The 21,685-nt window shown below is 53.2% G+C and overlaps 1 protein-coding gene across 1 annotated transcript in view; it reads right to left on the reverse strand.

The window, feature by feature from the left end:
- SH3BP5 (SH3 domain binding protein 5) overlaps nt 1-21,685 on the reverse strand; it is a 71,882-nt gene that overhangs the window by 12,521 nt on the left and 37,676 nt on the right. The window contains exon 4 of the mRNA XM_069568586.1: nt 604-768. Coding sequence (XP_069424687.1) covers nt 604-768 — 165 coding nt within the window. The remainder of the gene's footprint in view (nt 1-603; nt 769-21,685) is intronic.

Here is a 21,685-nt window from a genome sequence, read left to right on the forward strand (position 1 = left end):
GCCCACAGCCTGCAGAGCCCGCTTCCCACAGGCACCCTGGTTCCCCAGACCGCACCCAGCAGGCACCCCGGGGGGTTCAGGCCTCAGCTGCCACGGCACGCCTCTCACTGAGGGCACACAGGCCCCAAGACCAGTCCGGCAGGTCATCCAGATCATCCACCCAGAGCTCCAAACCCTGACAGACCCTGGGGACTCAGAGGGAGGAGACCCTGGAGAAGGACCAGGGGTCCCCTGGGGAAGCCACACTGGTCAGGACGGTCAAGGATGATCTGAACCAGAGGGACCTCAGATGACAAGGACGAGGCTGCTACGGCCGGCACCAAGGGGCTGCCACCGGGGAGGACGGCTTAGTTCTAGGCCCACGGAGTCCCCGGGGAGATGACCACTTGTGGGCGAACAACATGCCTGTTTGCTCTGCTCCGGGAAACCAGTGAGGAATCCGGGGGCTGAGAGGCACGCGCACCCCGGGGACGCAGGAACCCGAGGCGGGGGCAAGCCCAGCCCCCTCCCCGCTGCACGCCCAGCCTGCCCGCCCACACGCAGATGCAACGCAGGCCCACACGCGTGTGCGCGTGCACAGGCGCGCCCCGTGGAGACTCATACCCTCTGGGTGGCGTGGTTCAGCATCTCCTGCCAGGCTGAGTCGAACTGCCTCTTGTCGTCCTCCAGCAGCCGCTGCTCGGCCAGGGAGATGGTCTCCTTGGCGGCGCGGAGCACCTCGGTGGCCCTCTGGAAGTCCTGCGTGGCTCGCTGAGCCTCCAGCTGCGCCTGCGCAGGAGAGACCTCGTGAGACCGTGGACCCGGACCCATTATAACTCCCCGCCCCGGAAGGCGGGCGTCCTGAGGGTCTGCACGGGCGTGGTCCTTCTCTGCCCGTGCAGCCGGCGGACAGGCCGGGCACCCACAGGCGCGTGCAGACGCCGGATGGGGCGTGTGGAGGGTCTTCACAGCCTGGGACCCAGCGGACCCAGACACACCGGCCGGCTCTCGATCCGAGTTAGAGGCAGCAGAGTGGCCCACGTGCGGCAGGTGTGCCCAACCGCGGGCCTTCACAGAGATGCTCCATCTGCCCAGGGGGCCAACGGCAGTGTCCCCAACTCTGGGAGTTGGTGATGGAAAGGGAGGCCTGGTGTGCTGCGATTCATGGGGTCGCAAAGAGTCGGACACGACTGAGCGACTGAACTGAACTGAAGGCAGCCTTCATTAGATACTGGCTCCGCCAGCTTGGAAACTGCCGATTCCCACGGTCTTGGAAACAAGGCCGGAGGAGCCCCTGCCGAGGCCGCCCCACACCAGCCCACAGCTGGGCACCAGATGTTCGTGCTGGGTGCAACAGAAGCGAAGCTGGTACACAGGCCATCAGCTCAACCCTTCATTAAAAAAAAAGAAAAAAACAGGGCCGGAAGAAGCACAGCCTCGTGTTAAATGTCACAGAGCTCCTTGGGAGCCGGCCAGGAGACCAGAGCCCCCGACCCCTTGGCAGGACTGTTTGCGTTCTACCACGAGGTGTCTGCTCCCTGGGCAGTGTTACCAACGGCGCGATCGCGGGCTAGCGGACAGTCTATCCATGAATCACAGACAGTCAGAGGGGCCGCTGAGGACCAAAGACCGCACGGGAGCCCCCACCCGGGATGGCCACCAGCCAGTCAGCTGCAGAAACTGAAGATGTCCAGGGGTCTTGACCGTCCAATGCCCGTGCTCCCACTGGGGGCGGTTCCAGATCACAGAGAGAGCCCGCAAGACGAGACTGGCCCAGTACCTGACTGCCCACAAACCCTCGGCGTGGGTTCAGATGACTGGGAGGAAGGTCACAGCAGCTACTGTTGGAGCGTCCACTCAGAGTCAGATGGTATACGGTGAGCCGTTCTGGGCCAGGCCACACTAGGATCTCAGAATTACCCTGGGAGCGAGTCCAAGTGGCTTCCTGCCTTGTGAAGGAGACCAGCTCAGAAAGGTTAAAGAAACTGCCCGGGGCCACACAGAGAGCAAGCCCTGACCCAGGGCTTAGTGCAAAACTTCTAAAAAAATGCCACCCGCTGGGCTACACACTGCTGAGCCAGCGCTGCTCCAGCGAGGCCCCTCTTGCTGCTTCTTATCCTGGGGCCACACTGGCCACTGCCAAATAGACGAGGATGAGTAGGGCGCAGGGAGGGTCGCAGGGAGAAAAGATGTTAGCCCCCAAGGACAGCGCATTTCCCTTCCACAAAGTGGGGGTGCGGGGGTGCAGGAGCCCCGTGTAAGAGCTCAGCTCCTTCCCAGTCAGGAACCAGAGGAGCCGAAGGTGGGGTCTTCAGAGGCTGAGGCTGCATGCTCTTAAGCGGGACCTCTCCTGCACCCCAACACTGCTCCCTCCCCTCGGACCCCACTCCCAAGGGAGTGTGGGCCATCACCACTTCATACCCGCTCCCCTCACAGGCCTCCAGACGGCTTTCCCTATCCCTGTCTAAGAGCCTGTAGCACTTGAAACCCAAAGGGATGCTCCAGGTTTACTGAAGGAATGAGTGGGCTCCATCTGCATACACCTCCCAGCACGCAATGGCCGCAGTCACGGATCCACAAGAGGCTTCTGAAGACTCTGGCGTGAAATGGACACAGGGCGCCCACGGCCTCCCAGAGAGGCCTGGAACGTCCCTGACCCAGGCGGGCAGCACTGGCCCTTTGCTGGCCGTGGGGCCTCCGGGAGACACCGCAGGGAGGCCTGGCTTCTGCAGCCCGAGGGCTCCAGCTGGGACAGCTCCCGCTCCATGGGACTCAGGACAAGGGCCAGGTGCCTACTGCACCAGGCACCTGGGGGGAGGGGCGGGGGGAAGCCCCCGTCTTTGCTTTGTTTTTTTAAGATACAATTTTGTCCTTGTCTCTTTAAAAAAAAAAATTATTCATTTGGCTGCACCTGGCCTAAGTGGTGGCACATGGGGTCAAGTTCCCAGACCAGGGGTTGAACCCAGGCCCCCTGCACTGGGAGCACGGCAGAGTCCTAAGCCACTGGAGCACCAGGAGCGGCCTTGGCCTTGCCTCCTCACGGGGACTGTCTCATGTGCTGCTGGGAGAATTCAGCCCCCAGCCAGAGGCTCGTGGAGGAAACCCCAGAGGCTTCTCTAAGCCACCTCAGAAAGAGGCGAGGCCCTCAGAGGGAGGGACATCCAGGGGGAAGCGGGAAGGAGGCAGGGCAGCTGCTCTTGGTTTCATTCAAGCCCCAGTCGTCCGTTCTGAGTCATCCTAGGGATGGGCAGTCACCAGAGCCTAGGACGTTCAGTTCCAGAAACTTCCCCCTTCCACGCCCTTCCAGATGTATCTGAGGTTAATGGGAGAGTGGACAGAGATGGGCAGCAGCCGCTTTGACCCTGAGGATGTTCTGGACACAAACACTATAATCAGAAGCATCTTCTAGACAGAATGCCATGCAGCCCTTTTATTTCATATCCAGTGTTCCTAACTTTTTTCATGTGTATTTAGTCAAAATCATTTTCACTTGGATCAGTTCTTTTCAATTTCAAATCAACCTGAACCATTCAGCAGGTTCATCGACACACTTTACTCATTACAGCCTATGCCGTGAGTTCTCCATTATTTCTGTCAAACAGTTCTCCTGGAATAATTTTTTTACAGATCTAAGAATTGGTTGAACATATGGGACATCAATTTTTAATCAGTCCCAAATGTTAGCATGTACAGTTTGAGCCATAATCAGTTAATATTAAACTGTATAATATAAAACATATTAAACAGTATTATTACAAATTAAATAAAAGATCTGTGGTTTGTATTTCTCATTACAGAAATATGAGAAAGCCTTGAGTAGTCTTAAGAGACATCATTCGGGGCCTGCAGCTGGTTTAGTGGAAGGCCCCAAAGCTCTTCAATAAATGGCAAAAAAGCCACAAGGGATGAAAAAAAAATCAAGATCAAATAGTTTTATTCTATCCTGGGGTTAAAGATGAGCTGTTTAAAAACAAAAATTCAAAAGCTATTATCTGCTTCAAAGTAACACAGAAGTGAGAGCTAAGGGGTGGGGTGGCGGGGAGGTAAGGGTGAAATATTGGCCAATGGATTAGTTTTTACAGAAGCTGGAGGAAGGGTATATATGGCCCCACTACTCAATATTTAAGTGAAATTTTCTATAATAAAAAGTAAGTAAAGCTATTCTCAGTGGCAATTACCTACTTACTGTTCTCTGGAACGGCAGTGTCAGGAGCCACTGGTCACAGGTGGCTACTTGCATCAAATTACAATGAAATAAATGAAGCTTTCCATTTTCCCGGCTGCGTCAGCCACACTGAGGCGACCCAGGCTGATGCGTGCTCGCGAGTCACACATGGCTATTGTTCCACACTGGCCAGCACAGACTCAGAACACTTCCAGCATCACAGGAAGCTCCACTGCCCAGGCTGACCTAGACACGGGCCCACCATGAAGGAAGGCCGGTGGAAGGTCTCAGCTACCATCCACCAGCTCTGGTCTGTGTTCATCGAAACAGCATCTTCGCGCTCATCACCACTAACTGTTAGAGAAAAGCAGATCAAACCTACAAGGAGGCAGCACCTCACACGGGTCAGAATGGCCGTCGTTAAAAAGTCCACAAATTCGTGCTGGAGAGGGTGTGGAGGGAGGGGAGCCTCCACACCGTCGGGGAGCATGTAGATCGGGGCAGCCACAAGGAGAGGCGTGTGCACGCTCAGTCACGTCTGACTCTTTGTGACCCTGTGGACAGCAGCCTCCCAGGCTCCCCTGTCCATATTTTCAGTCAGGAATACTGGAATAGGTTGCCATTTTCTCCTCCAGCGGAGAGTAGTATGGAGGCCCCTTTAAAAAACCCAAAAATAGAGCTGCCATAAGATCCAGCAATTCCATTCCTGGGCATATATTCAGAAATGAAAGTTGCTCAGTCATGTCCAACTCTTTGCGACCCCATGGACCATACAGTTCATGGAATTCTCTGGGTCAGAGGACTGGAGTGGGTAGCCTTTCCCTTCTCCAAGGGATCTTCCCAACCCAGGGATCAAACCCAGGCCTCCCGCATTGCAGGCGGATTCTTTACCAGCTGACCCATCAGGGAAGCCCGGGCATCTATCCAGAGAAAACTCTAAGTCCCAAAGATACATGCTCCCCTATGGTCCCACAGCACTATCCACAACCTAATCGCTGTTCAGGAAGCAACCTAAGTGTCCGTGGACAGATACACAGATAAAGACAATGAGGTATATATGCACAACGGAGTATTATTCGGCCGTTAGAAAGGATGAAATAATGCCATTTGCAGCGACATGGATGGGCCTGGAGTGTCATACTAAGCAAAGTCAGAAAGACAAATAGCACGAGACACACTTATCTGTGGGATCTAGAATATGATACAAATGAACTTAGTTACAAAACAGAAACAGACTCCCAGACTGAAGAGGAAGGGGTCGGGGAGGAGTGGAGTGGAAATCTGGGATTAGCGGAGGCAGACTATTAATATTACATGTATCGATAGCACAGATGGCCCAGGTCCTCCTGTATGGCACAGGGAACTATATTCCAGACCCTGTAATAAACCATAATAGAAAGGAATGCAGGAAAGGATGGATGTATCATCTCGCTGCACAGCGGAAGTTAACAAGGGGCTTCCCAGGTGGCACAGTGGTAGAGAATCCAGCTGCCAACGCAGGAGACCCAAGGGACGCAGGTTCGATCCTTGGGTCAGGAAGATCCCATGGAGAAGGAAATGGCACCCACTCCAGAATTCTTGTCTGGAAAATTCCATGGACAGAGGAACCTGGCAGGCTGCAGTCCGTGGGGTTGCAAAGAGTCAGACATGACTGAGCACACACAGAGATTAACAAAGACTGGAAACCAGCTATACTTCAATAAAATAAAAATGCCCAAAGCAGCATTTTCATCCTTGCTTTGTATTATACACAATCACACAGTTAAAAACCTGTAATAAGGGAACCCTGGGATACACCGTGTTGAGACCCTGGGTGTGGGGAAGGCCCAGCCACCCAGTAGGGAGCTATGGCCCAGTTTCTGGCAAGACGATGCCCGCCTCCCCTGGTCATCCAGGGCTCCGGACTGACCAAGGCTGGGTCTGACTCCAATTCAGCTAGGAGTTTCGGGGAAGTTCACCCAGGATGGAGCCCAGCACCTTCTTTCCTGGGCCACGCGTGGGCCTGCTCTTGACCCCTGGGACCAGCACGCCCCTCTACAACTGCCCCACTCAGGGGCCGCTTGCCCCGGGCCACCGGTGGGCACCGCCTGCCTCCCTACAGGAGGCCCGCAGTCCAGCCAAGAAGTGCTGGCAGGAGGGGGCACGGAGTCTTAGGCCAAGTCAGCAGGTCAAGCAGGTCAGCTGCAGCGTCTGTGACCTTCACACCCTGCTCCCCCGCGTGATCACAGCAGATTCACACAGCCTGACAGCCACACGGGCCCCCAGAGCAAAGCCTCGCTGCTGCTACAGGGACCAACAGACACCGAGCCTCTCCCCCCACCACCCCAGCCAGGAGGGCACCCCCCAACATACCCTACCCCCACCCCAGGGCTTCCTCTGCCTCCCACGCTCCAAGCTGGTCAGGCTCCAAGCCGGCAAGAGTCAACCCAGGTCAGGCCCCGGGGCAGAAGATGGTGCCCAAGGCCAAGGCCCCGTGGCCCACCACTGTCACATCCAGACCCCTGGCCCAGGGCGCTCAAACCACCAAGTCTTTGGGTTCAGCGAGACAGAAACGATGAAGAGCAAGCATTTTCGTTTTACAGAAGAGAAATCCAGCGCCTAAGAGCACCAAAGAACTGATGCTTCAGAACTGTGGTGCCGCAGAAGACTCTCGAGAGTGCCCTGGACTGCAAGGAGAGCCAACCAGTCCATCCTCAAGGAGACCAGTCTTGGGTGTTCATTGGAAGAACTGATGCTGAGGCTGAAACTCCAATACTTTGGCCACCTGATGCGAAGAGCTGACTCATTGGAAAAGACCCTGATGCTGGGAAAGATTGAGGGCGGGAGGAGAAGGGGATGACAGTGGATGAGATGGCTGGATGGCATCACTGACTTAATGGACATGAGTTTGAGTAAACTCTAGGAGCTGGTGATGGACAGGGAGGCCCGGCATGCTGCGGTCCATGGGGTTGCAAAGAGTCGGATGCGACTGAGTGACTGAACTGAACTGAAGACGTGAACTGGCCTGCTCAAAGGGACAAGTCACGTGCCGCCTCTAACTCCTGCAAACGTGCACTAACTCAGGGAGCCTCTCTGCTGTGGAGGGGCTCCCAGACTCGGCAGGGCTGTACCGTCCTCCCACCAATGTCCATCTCTGCCTCCCCCGTCACACCCGTCAGCCCCAGAACTCAAGAAGCACAGCACCTCCAAGCCTCAAGGTCAGGGAAGCTTCCCAGGGAAACCCAGCACAGAGCCAGACACGACAGGGGGCCTGGTCACGCTGAGGATGTTGGGGGGTTGCTGCTGAGTGTGGGCCCCCCCGCTCTACAATGACAGCCCTTCGAGCTCATCAATACACTGCTGGCTTCCCAGGGGGAGGAGGGTGCATGGGAGCTGGGAGGAGCCTGGATAAAGCACGGGGTGCCAGGGTGAGATCCACACTCCCTCAGCTCAGCCACGGCCGGTCATATCCCCGCGACTGCAGAGGCCTTGGCAAAGCGCTGCCCCTGCCGGTACCCCCTACCCTCTCCTTTCTCCCCAATGGGGGCCAGCCAGCCCTCTGGGGGCACATAGTCCTCCTGCACCTGGGGGCTGTGAGCAGAGATGCCAGCCTTGCCAGGGCCTGCTCTCCAGAAGGTGGTCCCACCAGGAACATGCACAAACAGGGCCCCTTGCGGCTCTCCAAGCCAAGGGACCCCAGCTCTTCAAAGACCACAGTGCCAACAAAAGAAACCTTCCTGCCCTGCACCGAAGAGGCACTGACCACCCGCACAGCGGTCAGTGAGGCAGCGTCCTGCACCCGAAGAGTGGGGAGCAGCAGGCCTCAACAGTGACCACAGACGCAGGCCTTGGACCTCAAAGAGGTCACTGGACTTCTCAGACCGGAACACCGAGGCCGCTGCTCACTCCCAGGGAGCCTGCTTCCACCCAAGAACTGAAGACTCGCAGTTACAGCGGGAATTTTTGAGGCCAGGGTCTGGAATGCGGTTTTCTGTCTTAACCATGGACAAATGGTCCAGCAGAAGGGGAGCTTACCCCTGAGCTATTGTGCTTTTGCTGCCATCTCTACTGTCTACACTGGCAAATTTTCCATAATAAAAAGCTTATAAAATTGCTTATTGACGCACTGCTTAACCAGCCGTTGCTTCGTTATTTATCGACCACACAGTTCTCTCCTTACACTCAGAGTATGTCACTGGGTTGAGTAATAGCATCACATGAGGGAAAAGGGGGGGGGGGCCCACACCATTTATCAAATGAAAAACATAACTGCCATTTCCAGTCAAATGTTTTAAACCAATCATGAGAAAAAACATTGTTCAAACAGCCAGGGAAATCTGAAAAAGAACTGGGTATAAGATGGTACGAAAAGAACTTTTATCCATTTTGTTAGATGTAAAAATGTGATACTTTTAAGGTTTCTTGTCTGTTAGAGATAAACACTTAAGTATTTATGGGTAAAATGATACAGTATCTGTGAAGAGCTTTAAAATAAAAACTGGGGAGTCTAAGGAACACAGTGATTTCAAGATACTAACCATTGCTGACGCTGCTGAGAGGCACTTGGGTTCACTGATATATTTACTTTTGTGTATACCTCAAGCATTCCATAACAGAAAGGGGTAAAGTATTTTTTGAAGCCTTTGGTCCATCAGTTACCGTTTTTGCTATTTACCTGCCAAGTAGTTTTTTTTCCAGTAGTCATGTATGGATGCGAGAGTTGGACTATAAAGAAAGCTGAGCACTGAAGAATTGATGCTTTTGAACTGTGGTGCTGGAGAAGACCCTTGAGAGTCCCTTGGACTGCGAAGAGATCCAACCAGCCCATCCTAAAGGAGATCAATCCTGAATATTCATTGGAAGGACCGATGCTGAAGCTGAAACTCCAATACTTTGGCCACCTGATGCAAAGAACCAACTCATCTGAAAAGACCCTGATGCTGGGCAAGATTGAAGGCAGGAGAAGGGGAAGACAGAGGATGAGATGGTTGGATGGCATCACCGACTCAATGGACATGAGTTTGAGTAAACTCTGGGAACTGGTGATGGACAGGGAGGCCTGGCGTGCTGCAGTCCATGGGGTCACAAAGAGTCAGACACGACTGAGCGAAAGATCTGAACCTGCCAAATAATTATAGAACTCCAGAAACACTGCTCACTATTAAAAAGAAATTTGGGAAACCAAATGTATTTTGTCAAGGGCAGTCCTCATGAAAGACAAAATTTAAATAAATAAAAATTAGAAAAATAAAACACCTGTAGGACTGCCAATGAGGGGAAGTAAAGGGCCAATTAAGAGATATACACCGAGGGGATCTGGATCCCTCAAACCAACCCCCTCCTACCCTGTGCAATCTTGAAATACAATGTATCAAAACTGTAGAGAGTCCTACCCTAGCCCCAGATATCCTGTGAGTGGCCAGACCACTGCAGCCATGCAGAATTTCTCATCTCCAATCTTGATCTCATAGGCTGTGACTGAAAACCTCAGCTCTCTCTGTCCCGGGGCAGAGGGGGGCGGGAGAGGAAAACACCCACTTAGAATGACTAAGCACACTATCAGCACAAAGTGCTTCCAAGCAGGGCAGCAATCATGCCTGCCCTGCCCTGCACCTCACTCCTGTTGCCAGGAGGATAAAAGGAACCAGGACAAGAGCAATTTCAGACGTCTGCTGGACCAGGATTCACTTACAGAATCCAGCCTACAGCCCTGTTGCTAAGTGTTGCTATATCCATTTGACACCCAAAGAAACAAAGGTTAAGGAATTGATCCAAGGTCACACAGCTAGGAAGGAGACTGCAGCAACCTCAGTGTTCATCAAGCGATGAACAGGTAAAGAAAACGTGGTGTAGATATGCAATGGAATATTACTCAGCCATGAAAAGAATGAAATAATGCCGTTCGCATCAACATGTGTGGGCCAAGAGATTATCACACTAAGCGAAGTCAGTCAGAGAGAGAAATAAGACATAATATCACTTACACGTGGAATCTAAAAAATTATACAAACGGACTTATTTACAAAGCAGAAACACACACAAAGACACAGAAAACAAATTTATGGTTACCAAAGGGGGTTACAGCTTCCCTGGTGGCTCAGAGGTTAAAGCATCTGCCTCCAATGCGGGAGACCCGGGTTCAATCCCTGGGTCGGGAAGATCCCCTGGGAGAAGGAAATGGCAATCCACTCCAGTATTCTTGCCTGGAGAATCCCATGGATGGAGAATACTACTTGGTTACAGTCCTTGGGGTCACAAAGAGTCGGACACGACTGAGCGACTTCACCTTCACCTTCAAAGGGGGTTACACCCTTTGGTAAATTTATGGTTACACCTCCCGCTCTGTACCAAGGACCAAATGGGCTCCACAGACGTTTCCAGCATCTATACGATGAAAAGAAATGGGTTCAAGAACATGTCTCCTGCCTCCGAGATAAGAAACACTCAGAAGCTGCTGAGGGGAGCATCTGTGGATGGCCCCTCCTCTGCCAGGCTGGGATCCACAGCTGGGGAGGGGGAGGAAGGGACAGATTGAGAGTTTGGGATTAACAGATAAAGACTTACACATGCAGCCAATAAACAAGGACCTACTGTAGACCACAGGGAACTATATTCAATCCCTTCTAATAATAAGGGAAAAGAATCTCAAAAAATATATATACATATACACACTACACGCACACACACACACACATATGCATTAACTGAACCTCTGCGCTCTACACCTGGAAGTGACACGATACTGAAAATCAGCTACACAGGTCCCAGGACTGCAGGGTCGCGGAGAGGAAATGCACCAGCCGAAGCCATGCACTGCTCCACCTCTCCGGCAGGGGGCTCGCGAGACCCTGATAAGAAACCCCAGAAGCCACCGGCCGCCCTCAGCTGGACACACGGCCTCCACAGGGCCGTCTGCACGCCCAGCTCTCTGACCAAGACGTTCTCTCCATCGAGTATCCAAAGCTGGACGAGTCCTGGCCGGCCGCCCCACCTCCAGCTCTGTACCAAGGACCAAACGGGATCCACAGACATTTCCAGCATCTACGCAATGAAAAGAAACGGGTTCAAGAACAGGTCTCCTGCCTCCGAGATGAGAAACACTCAGAAGCTGTTGAGGGGAGTATCTGTGGACGGCCCCTTCTCTGCCAGGCTGGGATCCACAGAGGGGCTCATCACCTGGGCAGCTTCCTGCCTCCAGCAGTCCGTGTCCCCCTCACACAGCTGCCTGGTTCCACTCCCAAGGGGCAGGGGACACACCCAGTCCAGACAAAGTGACTTTTCTTAACTCACTGGGCAACGAGGGATGGATGGTTGGGAAGCCTTCTCAAAGCTTTCTACCCTTGACCTAAAAGCCTGGAAGACACGCACAGAGGGGCCCTGAAGGGAGGTGAGGAGGAGGGCTAACAGCAGGATGCCTCAAGCCCTGGACCACCAGCACACACGCTGGGCGGCCAGACACCCGGGCAGCTCTCCAGGCCGAGGGCCCACGGAGCCGGTGCTGCAGCGTTAAGTAAGCTCACAGGGAGCTGCGGGATCTCTCTACAGAGCATCACCCAGCGACCCGGGGAGCCTCAGAGATGGAGAGACCATTACTGAACGTTTCATTCCCCAAGCCCAGCCAACGTACAGTGCAGATGCCTAAGAAATGTCTGTTTATTACTCAGCCACAGAAAAGAACAAAATCGCGTCATTTGTAAGCAATGTGGATGAACCTAGAGTCTGTCACCCGAGGGAAGGAAGTCAGAAAGAGAAAAATACTAGGTATGAACGCATGTATTTGGAATCTAGAAAAATGGCGCTGATAAAGCTGCTTGCAGGGCAGGAAAAGAGACGCAGACATAGAGAACAGACTTATGGGCACAGCGGGGGAAGGAGTGCAGTTCAGTCTCTCAGTCATGTCCGACTCTTTGCAGCACCATGGACTGCAGCGCACCAGGCCTCCCTGTCCATCACCAACTCCTGGAGGTCACTCAGACTCACGTCCATCGAGTCGGTGATGCCATCCAACCATCCCATCCTCTGTCGTCCCCTTCTCCTCCTGCCCACAATCTCTCCCAGCATCAGAGTCTTTTCCAATGAGTCAGCTCTTCGCATCAGGTGGCCAAAGGACTGGAGCTTCAGCTTCACCATCAGTCCTTCCAATGAACACCCAGAACTGATTTCCTCTAGGATGGACTGGTTGGATCTCCTTGCAGTCCAAGGGACTCTCAAGAGTCTTCTCCAACACCACAGTTCAAAAGCATCAATTCTTCGGTGCTCAGCTTTCTTTATGATCCAACTCTCACATCCATACATGACCACTGGAAAAACCATAGCTTTGACTAGACGGACCTTTGTTGGCAAAGTAATGTCTCTGCTTTTTAATAAGCTGTCTAGGTTGGTCATTACTTTTGTTCCAAGGAGCAAGTGTCTTTTTATTTCATGGCTGCAGTCACCATCTGCAGTGATTTTGGAGCCCAGAAAAATAAAGTCTGACACCGTTTCCCCATCTATTTGCTATGAAGTAAAGGGGAAGGAGAGGGTGGGACAAACTGGGAGAGCAGCAGGTATACATGACCGCAGACAGATGGCTCGTGGGAGGCTGCTGTCTAGCACAGGAAATCAGCTCAGTGCTCGGTGACGACCTGGGGAGGGGGATGGATATGGATAGTACAGCTGACTGCTGTACAGCAGAAACACACCAGTGCAAAGCAGCCATCCTCCATACTGAAAACTGTGATGCCTGTTTACACCAGGTACCAATGATGAGCCACGAACAACTTCCTGGTGGTCGGCCATCCTAACGCACCTTGTGATTTTCTTCTGCGGCTCCCACAATTAAATCAGCGTCTCTCTGGGCGCACATAAGCTCAGCTCAGAAGTGTCCGTTCACATGACGTGAAGACTCACCTGAATAAGGGCCTCACTGCACATACTAAATCATACATTCTCTCAAGATCTAAGTAGTTCTCCTTGCACCGGACCTCACCTCCTCCAAGCTGAACAACATATAATGCAGGTCCCAGTGGGTCTTTGGGAAATTCCTTCCTGGGAACTCACAGGACCAACTTTCTATACTTCTAATTACAGCATTTTGCCATGTTATAAGATAGTATAGGTGGAAAAACACTTTGGAAATTTCCCAAATATACTGCCAGCACATCTTGAATGATTTTATCCTTCACTTGGCCTTCTTGACCAGACAGCCAACTCCATGAAAGCAAGGATGCTTTCTGTATATCCATGAGTCCCTGCCAGCAGTTCAGTGAGGTGGAAACAGGTGCTGTTCCCAGCCCTTCATCAGTCAGGGACCTTGGCTGCCCCCTTCCCACTTTCTCCAGGCCTCGGCCTGCCCCAGATGGTATGGCACCAGAGCTTGCCGGGGACACTTAAGCACAGCCAAAGGAGCAACTGATTCACTCAGAGGTCATCCCCTCCCCACCAAGCCCTCTTCCACCTCCGGGTTGGCGTGACTTGGCTCAGTTTTAACTACCAGCTCAAGATGAACCCAAAAAGGACTCAAGGTCAGGGGGACACAGATGAAAATGAAAGTAAATAAGGAAGGAAGTGAAAGTAAACACACACACCCCTCCTAGCTGGCTCAGTATGCGGGAGAGCCAGCTGCCCCTGGCCAGAGGAGGCCATCGCCAGAACAGGACCCGGGAGCACACACGCCCAGAGCCCACGCCGCTTGGAGCACCTGGAGAGCTCTGGGGCAGACAGGAGTGGCCTTGGGACAGGGCATGGCAGGGCCTCCGGCTCAGGAGGGCCAGCTGGGCCCCGGCTGGCTTTCTACTGGGGACTGCCAGGCGAAGCTGGTCTCAGGGACTTGGAGCCTCTCCCAGCGCTTAGGAACAAATCACAGCCAGTGGAAAGGAGAGAGAAAAGACACACAGCAGGAAAATCCAAGGTCTCGGGGCTGAGACCGCTCTACCTGAAGCTGCTGTGTGACTGCAGCAGCCGCAGGGCCCCCTTCCCGCAGCACCCGTCTACCCTCGACGGAACCCCAGGCACCGCCGGGAGGCAAGACGCAATCTGAGGCCTGAGGAGCTCATATTCGGGGGCAAGCGGGTTTCTCAGCCCTGTCAGAAAGGTTAGGAGCCCCCGATGCAGAGCTCAGGCTGCCTGGGTCAAACCCCAGCCAGGCCACTTGCTAGCTGGGGACCCCGAGCATCTGAACGCCCTGTGCCTCGGTTTCCTCAGCTGCAAAACGTGGACAACAGAAGCCACCTCGTGGGGTTGCTCTGAGAGGCAAGGGAGTTAAAACATGCTAAGGAAAAAAACCACCACCACCATCACCACCGCGTAGAACACAGAACAGGTGGACGTGAGCAGGACAGAAGTGTCAGCTTTTTATACCAGCAAGCAGGTCTCACGCTGCAGTATCAGCTTATCGTGTGGGTTATTATTAACCCTCGGGACAGGGCTGACGCTCAAGGGGAGCTGATGATTACACCTTGAAACGCTGTTTATGATGTACACACCCAGGCGCATATGCGTGTTCTCAGAGAATGACATCCACACTTTCAGGAAATTCTCAAAGCAAAGCTGAAGGAGACCTCAGTGCACGAGGGAGCCTGCAGGAAGTCTCCAGAACGTGCACTGACCGGTGCCTTCATTACATCAGGCCATCAGGCAAAGGAGGAAAGCTTCCGGCAGAACTGTCCACAATGATGGACGTGCCCTCTGTCTGCAACGTCCCCAAATAGCCACCGTCAGCAACCTGTGTTGAGTGAGCATCTTTCGTGTGGCTGGTGAAACTGAAGGACCGACCTTTGAGTTACATTTCATGATTTATATTTAAGGGGCTACCGGCCACTGTTCTGAACCTCGCAGAGCTAGTCAGTATGGCAGGAAAACATCCCAGGCAAACAGAACAGGGTGTGCATGGATGCAAAACCCCTTGATGGACCCCGAGGTTGTCAGCGAAGCAACACAATGTGGCCGGCAGCTAAGAGTGGCGGCCGGGGCAGGGTGTGGGCACACACGGGCTCAGCACGCGCAGGAGCAGACGTGGAGGGTGAGAGGGGCTACGAAAAGCCTTGCGTGCTCTGGTCAGATCTGGGCTTCACACAGAGACGGAAGAAGCACTGTGTCAGGCAGCTTTCTCTGGAGAAACAGAACCAATGGGCCATGTAGACACCGCTGGTCCTCGACTCATGACGGTTCAACTTATAATTACCCACTTCACGAAGGGGCAAACGTGATACCCAGTCAGTACACTTACTCTGAAGGTGGGCCTTTCTCAGGGCGAGAGATGTGAACCACGACCCTCTCTCTAATCCTACGCAGGGCAGATACGGCCCTGAGATCACAAGGGTGAACAACCCGCACTCTGACAACCACCTGCGCCCAACACTCCGTTCGGTTTTTCCATTCCAGTACGGTGTTCCATAAATTCTGTGAGACAGTCAACCCTTTATGATAAACTAGGCCTTGAAGACTCTTGAGAGTCCCTTGGACTGCAAGGACAGCCAACCAGTCCATCCTAAAGGAAATCAGTCCTGAATATTCACTGGAAGGACCTATGCTGAAGCTGAAACTGCAGTCTCTCGGCCACTTGATGGGAAGAGCTGATTCATTTGAAAAGACCCTGATGCTGGGAAAGATTGAAGGTGGGGGGAGAAAGGGAAGACAGAGGATGAGATGGCTGGATGGTATCACCAACTCAATGGACATGAGTTTGAGTAAACTCCAGGAGTTGGTGATGGACAGGGAGGCCTGGCGTGCTGCGGTCCATGGGGTCATAAAGAGTCAGACACGACTGAGCGACTGAACTGCCTGCCTGACTAAGGCCTTGTGTTAGAGGGTCCTGCCCGCCTGCAGACTAATGTACGTGTTCTGGGCACACATGGAGGCTGGGCTGAGCAAGGATGTGCGGGAGGCTGGGCATGTTAAGTGTACTTGCAACTGATGATATTTTCAACTGATGACGGATTTATCAGGATGTCATCCCGCTGTAAACTGAGGAAGATTTGTGCATAGAAAGAGATTTATTTTAAGGAACTGGCTCACATGATGATGGAAGTTAGAGGTTCAAAATCTGCAAGCTGGACCAACAGGCTGGAGACCCAGGAAAGGGCTGATATTGCAGGTCAAGTCCACAGGCCTCTGCTGCACAAATCCCCCTTGTTCACGGGGAGGGGGCTTCCGCTCTAGTCCGGGCCTTCAGCTGATTGGGTGAGGCCCACCACACCATGGACGACAATCTGCTTACTGAAATTCCATGGGTTTAAGTGTGAATTTCATCCAGTAAATCCCCTCTCAAGAAAAATTCAGAATAATGTCTGACCATCTGGGCACTGCAGTCCAGCCAAGTTGACCCATAAAAGTAACCATCACATCCACTATAGTTTTTGAGCAAGATTATCAGCAGAACTGTCTCTGTCAAGAGTCAGTCAAGAGGTTAGGGAGGGACAAGTGGAGAAGGGGGCACCGGGAGGCAGGAATATCAAATGAAAAGCAGTTTCAAGAATCCAGGCAAGACACGAGGGCTTCCAGCAAAGAAGTTAACAGTGGTTAATGAGTCATTTTAATTTGTATGTACTCAAAGGAAGTATGAATGGGCCCTGTGACTTGACAAAACCACACACACATACAGACACACAAACCCCTTTATGAGAAGCTAGCATTTCCTCCCAGGACTCCAGCATAAAACAAAGGGAAGGAAGCTTTCTGCAGAGCAGAAAGGGACGGAAATGATGGAGCAGAGAGATACAGGGCGTGCGGCATTTCCCGCCTCAGAGCAGTCCTGCGCTGACTCTGGGCTACATTCACCCACTTCAAACTCTTTCCAACCCAGAGCCTCTCTAGGAGATAAATAAACTACAGCACAGATGTGGCAGAGTTGGTTAGCTGCCTCCCAAGACCCACGCTTCCCTCCGCCCTTAGAAACAAGCTGCTAGCTAAAACCCTCCAAGCCAAGCCTTTTTGCAGTCCCCGTGGCTGTGCCCAGGCTCAGTGGGAAAACACCTCTCGGCCTTCTCTGTTCAAAGGGAACCTCTGCTCGGCTGGCTTGAGCCTGAGATCAAGAGACTTAAGTTCAAATAATGAGCAGACATGCAATGAAAGGGAAGCAGCGTGGTTCTCTGGGACTTTCAGGCAGACTCTTACGTTAGAAGGGGCATCCCTCCCTTCCCCTTCCTCTCCTCCAGTCTGAAACACAGAATGTGACGGCTGGAGCTATCTGGACCATGAAGGGACTTTTGAGGATAGGACTCACATGCTAGGATTGAGCAATAAAGATGAGGCTGGATCTCAGATGACCCTGGACTCACAGCATGAGTCGAGATTGCCTCATTCAGATCTTTTTTCATCTGGGGAGAAAAAAAGGATTCTTGTGTGTTTTGGCCACTGTTTTTAAGTCCTCTGTTACTTGCAGCAAAATGCGGTTTCCGTTTGATACAGCATGAGGCCATCATTTTGTGCATAGTTCAGCTCAGTTGCTCAGTCGTGTCCGACTCTTCGCGACTCCATGAATCACAGCACGCCAGGCCTCCCTGTCCATCACCATCTCCCGGAGTTCACTCAGACTCACGTCCATCGAGTCAGTGATGCCATTCAGCCATTTCATCCTCTGTCATCCCCTTCTCCTCCTGCCCCCAATCCCTCCCAGCATCAGAGTCTTTTCCAATGAGTCAACTCTTCGCATGAGGTGGCCAAAGTCCTGGAGTTTCAGCTTTTATAAATTTCAGAAATGTAGGCTGTAGAGGTTAATCTATGTATTTTCTTACAGGCTTGGGGTGGAGATGGGGCCAGACTGAAGAGGAACCTATATAAACTAATACAGTACACTTAATTTCCTTCCAACCACCACCCTCAAGAGAGCCCGCTACACATGCCTGCAGCTGCCCTGCCTGAGGGCCCAGGCCAGTATGAAAACAGCCCCCAGTTGTCTCTGTACCAAGAGAGCTGGCTTCAGCCTGAGATCATAGACCTAAATTCAAAGAAATGAGAGAACCTTGGAAGACACAGCATGATTTTTAGAAAGAAAAGAGGCCTGGCGCCATCTCTGCCGTATTGCTTCGCCAAGAGGCTGAGGAAGACACTTGAGACGTAACGAATCGATGAACACGTGGTATTTTTGTTTTTCACTTCCACTTAAACCGTTAATACGTCTCTGAAGTGAGGCTTCCTAGGTCAGCCGATCACCACCTTGAAAGTGAAAGTGTTGGTCGCTCAGTCGTGTCTGACTCTCTGCGACCCCATGGACTATAGTCTGCCAGGCTCCGCTGTCCATGGGATTCTCCAGGCGAGAAGTCTGGAGTGGGTTGCCATTCCCTTCTTCAGGGGATCTTCCCAACCCAAGGATCAATCCTGGGTCTCCTGCACTGCAGGTGGATTCTTTACCAGGTGAGTCCCCCTGGAAGCCCCAGATCATTTCTTTAGTTGAAGCAGAAGCACTCTTTCCTCTATGAGAATGCACGCGTTCCCAAGGGCCTAAGTAAGTTCTAAATGGAAACATGAATAAACAAGCTAATGAATAAATGATTAAACTAACAAATAAAGGCACTCAAGACAGGGCAGGGGAGCAAGCCGGAGGGAGGCTGACCACGGACAGTGGCTGGGGAAGTCGGAGGAAGAACAGCTGGGAACCCACCCAGCTCTGGAACGTCCCTCAGAGAAACCCAGCGGGTGTGGCCTCCCACGAACCCCCATGAAAGGCAGCGATCAAGCCAGGGAGGGTCGGGAGGAGACAGAGGGGCTTCGCTGGAGGGTCCAGGGGCTAACACTCCACACTCTCACTGCCTGGGGGACGAGTTTGGTCCCTGGTCAGGGAGCTAAGATTCTGCATGCCTCGTGGTGCAACTGTAAAATAAGAATTCAATATGAAAAAGTAAATATTAATAAATTTAAAAGAAAATTTTAAGGACAGAAAAAAATCTCAGACTCAGGCAGCTATCTGAGAAACCCCATTTCCTCCTAGAAGCACCAAAGGCTGGGCATGTTTTAGTTATTTGGAATCCTAACACGTGAGCCTGCTGGGTGGCAAGATGGGGACAAGCCTCCAAGGCTGTGAGCGCTGTGACTGCGGGGGCCCCAAGAACAGAGGCTGACTCTGAAACTACTCTATCCATCTGGCCGATGACTCAAACCACAACTCCCCTGCTCGGCAGGGCTGCCAGATTTAGCAAATAAAAACACCGAACTTCCAGGTCCACTTGAATTTCAGGTAAACAATCTGTTTCAGTGAAATGTGTCCCAAGTATTGCATCGGGACAGAAAGATGCTTAAAAAAACAAACAAGGATTAGGAACTCAAACTGACCTGGGTGTCCTGTGTTCTTTCTGCTGACCCTACCCCTTTAGGGCTTAAACTTCACTAGAACCTTCCACCACGCATGAAAGGAAACTCGCCTGTGGCCTAGACACCTCACCATCTCCTTCTCACTGTGACAGGGGTGGTTCCTTCACACACGTTTTAAGAAGCTCCCACTGTGTGATGAGCCCCAAGCTGGGACTCAGCTGCACCACCAGGCCCAAAGCAGAGCATCCCAAGCCATGCGGGTGTTTCTAAGCAGAAGGACTTGAACATCCAAAGACCGTAAACCTCGAAACCTCGTCAGTCATCAACGTCTCAGTGTGAATAAGCCCATCAGAGACTTAGATGGGAAGTCTTCCTAGAAGGGAAGCGTGGACATGAGGTCTTACTGGGAGAGGGGGAAGGGGAGAGGAAAGGAGCACAGAAGGGCAGGCAGGGGGCATCCCCAAGTGAGGAAAGGTCAGTCAAAATGCTCTAGAGGAACGCTACCATTGGCTGGGGACCAAATCCTGTTGCCTGGCAACATAAAAGGCCTACTCACGTTGACAAAACTGGTAGCAAGAATACTCTGCTACCCATCAACTGAGAAGCCAGTCACCCTGCTGCTGCCTCCGAAGGAAGGCCCATGATTTACAGGAGGGGGCAGAGAAGACAGATGAGAAAAAGAGAACCGTTCAAGGAGGCTCGTGGTTTCAGATTCAGCACAGAACTCCACCCCCGCTGGTCTGCGGTGACAAACCGCAGCTGTCAGCTTCGAGCAGCACTTACGGGAAGCAGGCAGGCCTCAGTGAAAGGCCACTAGAGGAAAAGGGACAGTCCCCGGGAAGACCCGCAACCAACCAGGCGTTGGGGGACAGCGCTCTGGGATCACAGCTTGCCACCAGCCCCGATCCTGGCTTCCTGCCACCCTACCAGGCAGGAAAGAGTCAAATGCAGGTAAAGATGGTCCTCGAACCATGGGAGACAAAACCTCAGGTCAGCCCCCTCCCTCCCAGCCATCAGCCAGGGGAGAACGTCCATCCGTCCATCCGACCGAGGCACGGCCAGGTCAGCAGGAGGGAGGGCAGCTCCAAGGGGAGTGGAGGGCATAGACCCTTCCCAAGGGAGCCTGGAGACCCGCTATCCATCAGGAGTCTTCACCCTGGGTCAGGGGGGCCACTCCTCCTCCCCCCACCCCCCAACCCCATCCCGACAGGAGAGTCGAGGCTTCCCAAACACAGCTGCTCCTTCCCCGGAATCAGCCACCAGGAGTACAAGGCAGGACCTGGTCCTGCAGGCCCGGGAAGGTCAACAGCACACCCCCCGCCTGCTGTAAATCCCCAGCCCCGTCACCCAGCCCTCAGCCCGGGCGCCCGGGGGACGCGGTTCCCAGGACCCGGGTTGCAACCACCCCGTGGGAATGTGGCCAAGGACGTCAGTGACCCAGACCTCCTCACCCGGGAGCGCTGCCCACCCCAGGCAGACATGGGCTCAGCAGAAACACAAGCAAAGAGGACCCAGGGAGGCAGGACGGAAGGACACTGGGGTCCCAGTGGGGGAGGGAGTTTCAAAGGGCCCAGTCGTTGGCAAGGGCCCCCCAGTTACCCCAGGGCGGCAAAGGCAGCCCTGCAAGTCAATCGCTTCTCTTCAGGCTGTGCTCAGGCCTGCCGGCCGCCCCTAAATGCTGTTGAAGCGTCAGCAGTGGCCTGCCACCAGGAGGAGGGAGATGAGGGTTCAAACCTTCGAGTGTGGTCCAGACACTTTCCTTACCTCCCAGAGCCTCAGTCCCTGTCCCCTTCACTGCCTGGCAAACCTGTGTAGCAGCTATGGGTTCATGCCCATAAGGGACCCACCCCTGGAGGCCTGGGAGCCCTGTAGATCCTAATAAAGGGGGGCTACAGGAGCCCTTGATTCACCCAACTTCTCTAAGCCTCAGTTTCCTCCTCTGCAAAATGTTTTTTAAACGCGCTACCTGGAGCTTGCGCAGCATTTGAGAAAGGGCCTGAGGTACAAAGAGCAACTCTCCTTCCCCTCCTCCCACTGTCCTTGACCTCTGACCACACACCGTCCTCCAGGTAAGTGTCCCCTCCATGCTGCTGACACCCAGCCCCCACCATCCAGCCATCTCATCCTCTGTCATCCCCTTCTCCTCCTGCCCTCAATCTTTCCCAGCATCAGGTTCTTTTCCAATGAGTCAGCTCTTCAAATCAGGTGGCCAGAGTACTGGAGTTTCAGCTTCCGCATCAGTCTTTCCAATGGATATTCAGGACCGATCTCCTTTAGGATGGACTGGTTGGATCTCCTTGCACTCCAAGGGACTCTCAAGAGTCTTCTCCAACACCA

This window comes from Ovis canadensis, chromosome 1, assembly GCF_042477335.2.
Source record: "Ovis canadensis isolate MfBH-ARS-UI-01 breed Bighorn chromosome 1, ARS-UI_OviCan_v2, whole genome shotgun sequence".
In the NCBI taxonomy this organism is placed as follows: domain Eukaryota; kingdom Metazoa; phylum Chordata; class Mammalia; order Artiodactyla; family Bovidae; genus Ovis; species Ovis canadensis.